This window comes from Protomyctophum bolini, assembly GCF_963924005.1.
Source record: "Protomyctophum bolini genome assembly, chromosome: 10".
Classification (NCBI taxonomy): Eukaryota; Metazoa; Chordata; class Actinopteri; order Myctophiformes; family Myctophidae; genus Protomyctophum; species Protomyctophum bolini.
The window spans coordinates 2,455,573-2,458,213 of NC_137871.1; the positions used below are offsets into that span (position 1 = coordinate 2,455,573).

General features: G+C 44.0%; 1 protein-coding gene across 1 annotated transcript; it reads left to right on the forward strand.

Annotated features, from left to right (window-relative positions):
• Window positions 1–269: 269 nt before the first annotated feature.
• Window positions 270–1,150, forward strand: LOC308322450 (uncharacterized protein; the record flags this gene model as incomplete). The annotated part of the gene is made up of 2 exons (XM_080773726.1): window positions 270–648; window positions 803–1,150. The coding sequence occupies exons 1-2, from the start codon at window positions 427–429 to the stop codon at window positions 1,148–1,150; spliced, it is 570 nt and encodes a 189-aa protein (XP_080629852.1). The 5' UTR covers window positions 270–426.
• Between the last annotated feature and the right edge of the window lie 1,491 nt (window positions 1,151–2,641).

Sequence of the window (2,641 nt, forward strand, 5' to 3'; positions counted from 1 at the left end):
CTGCTTTATGTGGGAGGGTTTACATGTATCAATGAAAAGCATACATGACAAACTGTAAATGCACAAGAGTAATCAAGAATTCTAATCCTGATCCTGTATATCATCCACAGCTGCTTGTGTTCCTGTACTACCTGGCCCATGCATTATCCCTCAATGTAGTGTGCAATGCCTTTGACATTCCAAAGAGCACTGTGCACAACATGGTCCACAGAATCACCCGGGAGATGAAGGTACATCTCCACCATAATATGTTTTCCACCAACCCATGAGCTCGCTGCCATTGCGGCAGGCTTCAGTGAGCTGGCATATAGTCCTGTATTTTCCACTGTGGTTGGTGCCATTGATGGGTGGCACATTCGGGTCCAGTGTCCAGGGGATGAGAAGCGTGACGACTACAGTAACTACAAGCTCTTCACCTCTGTGCAGATGCAAGGTCTCTGTGACCACAGAGGCAAGTTCCTGGACTTGTTCACAGGGTATCCTGGGTCAGTGAATGATGCCAGGATACTGCGCAACAGTCCACTATTCCACCAGGCCCTGTACCCTCCAGCAGGATACTGCATCCTTGGAGATGGAGCCTATCCTTGTTTGGAAAGGCCCATCCGACTCATGACACCATACAAGAGGCCTCTTCGTAACAGAGTCGAGGTTAGTTGTATGGATGCACCATAACAATTTGACAACTTTTCAATCGTATTATAGATTATTCCCTGTCTAGTTTTAAGGTTGCAGTATTGGTGACTACCCTCACCAAATCACTGATGGGAACAATGACGTTGATCTTTTATCTTCTTGTATCCAGGAGAGGTACAACATTGCACATTCCAGAGCCCGGAACATTATTGAGAGAGCCTTTGGTATGATGAAACAGCGGTGGAGGGCCACACTCTCCAAGGCCTTGGAAATCAACATCCTCAACGTCCCAGATATAATCGTCTGCTGTGCCATGCTCCACAACATTTGCCTCCAGATGAACGATGAGCTAGATGAGGAGCTGGAGAACGATGACTCGGATGAGGACCAGGTCCTGGATGATCCGCCCATCGGAGGCCCAGAGCATGATGGATTCCACATCAGGGACAGGATTGCTGCACAGTTGTCCGCACCTGTCCAGTTACCCCAGCAGTTGAATGAACACGACTATTTATAATGTGATTGTTTCTTTAAGCCAAATCAAAAGGTCTGATTTAAGTTTGTCTTTGTTTTGAAACAAGCTGGTTTTGTATTTCTGTTATTCTGCATTTGTTGATATACTACCAATATGTAAAAGTATTTCAAAACGAGAACCATTGTATATATTTGATATTTCACTTTCCTTTTAAGGATGAACAGATGTTTTTAACCTGGAATCCATTCCCCATCTACATAAAAAATTGCCATTACCTTATTGTCCAGAATACAAGACAATCCCCATTTTTCCAAGACTCATTTGTGGAAAAATAACATGAATGTCAAATAGTCTAGTCCCCGATTATAATTCAACCGTTTTTTCCCCCATCCAGCTCTTAATGTGCGTGGAAACAAACTATCCTAACGCAAACATTCTATGCCATTGATAATGAATGACCATTTTTACATCATAGTGTAAACACATTAAAGGCTGGTCTTGGATGTGAATGGCCAGAATGAGAGAGGAGTGCCCCTCACTTAACACAAGTTAGAAGTTGGCCTGAATCTGATGCCCCATGGGGAATTTGTTGGTACAAAGTTAACCGTCAGAGCTGCAGTCAGGCCTGTCTAGCAAAAGACATATAAACACAAACGTATAAACCCCTATCAAACAAATTTGCTCAATACCGACAGCCACTCAGCAAGTGGATTCATGAATGCATGAATGTATACAGACAATAGGCAAATAATAATAACGATATACATTTTCCCACAAAGAAACATATTAGGCTACATCTTGTCCACCATCTTCTCAAAGAGGTTGACAAATCTTTTAGTCTCTCCCATCAGCTCCTCGTGCCTTTTCTCCTCCTTCTCAGCCTCCTGGGTCAGGACATCCAGGACAGCATCAAAATACTTATTTTTCTTTGCAGGTGGGGGGCCAGGGGGGGAGAGGTCAACGGAGGATGTTGATACAGGTGAATGAGGTGATACAGATGTTGCTATAGGTGTTGCTGGTGGTGTCGTGGCGGTCGCTGGACCAGGGGGAGCTGACTTGGACCAGCATGATGCAAGTACAACCGGTGGGCTCACGGATGGTTTTGACCCGATTGCATCATGCATGTCCCCCCAAAACGCCCATGTTGTTGGGGTTTGTTCCCCCTGGTCCGTCCCAGAACCGGTCGGGGGGTCTTCAGGTTCTACAACAAACACAAACACGGACATGAGATCTCTGCAACATCTTCTAGGGGCTATATTCATGTTGTGTTATTTGTTAACTCAAGCGTTCAAGTTGAATAAAAGGTCAATATAGAAAGTAAATGTTATGTATAAACTTTACCTTGTATTTAGTTTTGAGATTCTCCCATTTTTTTGAGGCCTGTTTGGGAGTTGGAAGTGGCATCCCCTCGGACCCCTCCATTTGTTTATTGATGAAGCTGTTAGGAAATATGCCAGGGGTTAGTTGAAACGTTTTGCTCAAAATAAATCAATCAATATACGTGGTATGCTACTCTGTGACAAAACAAATCAT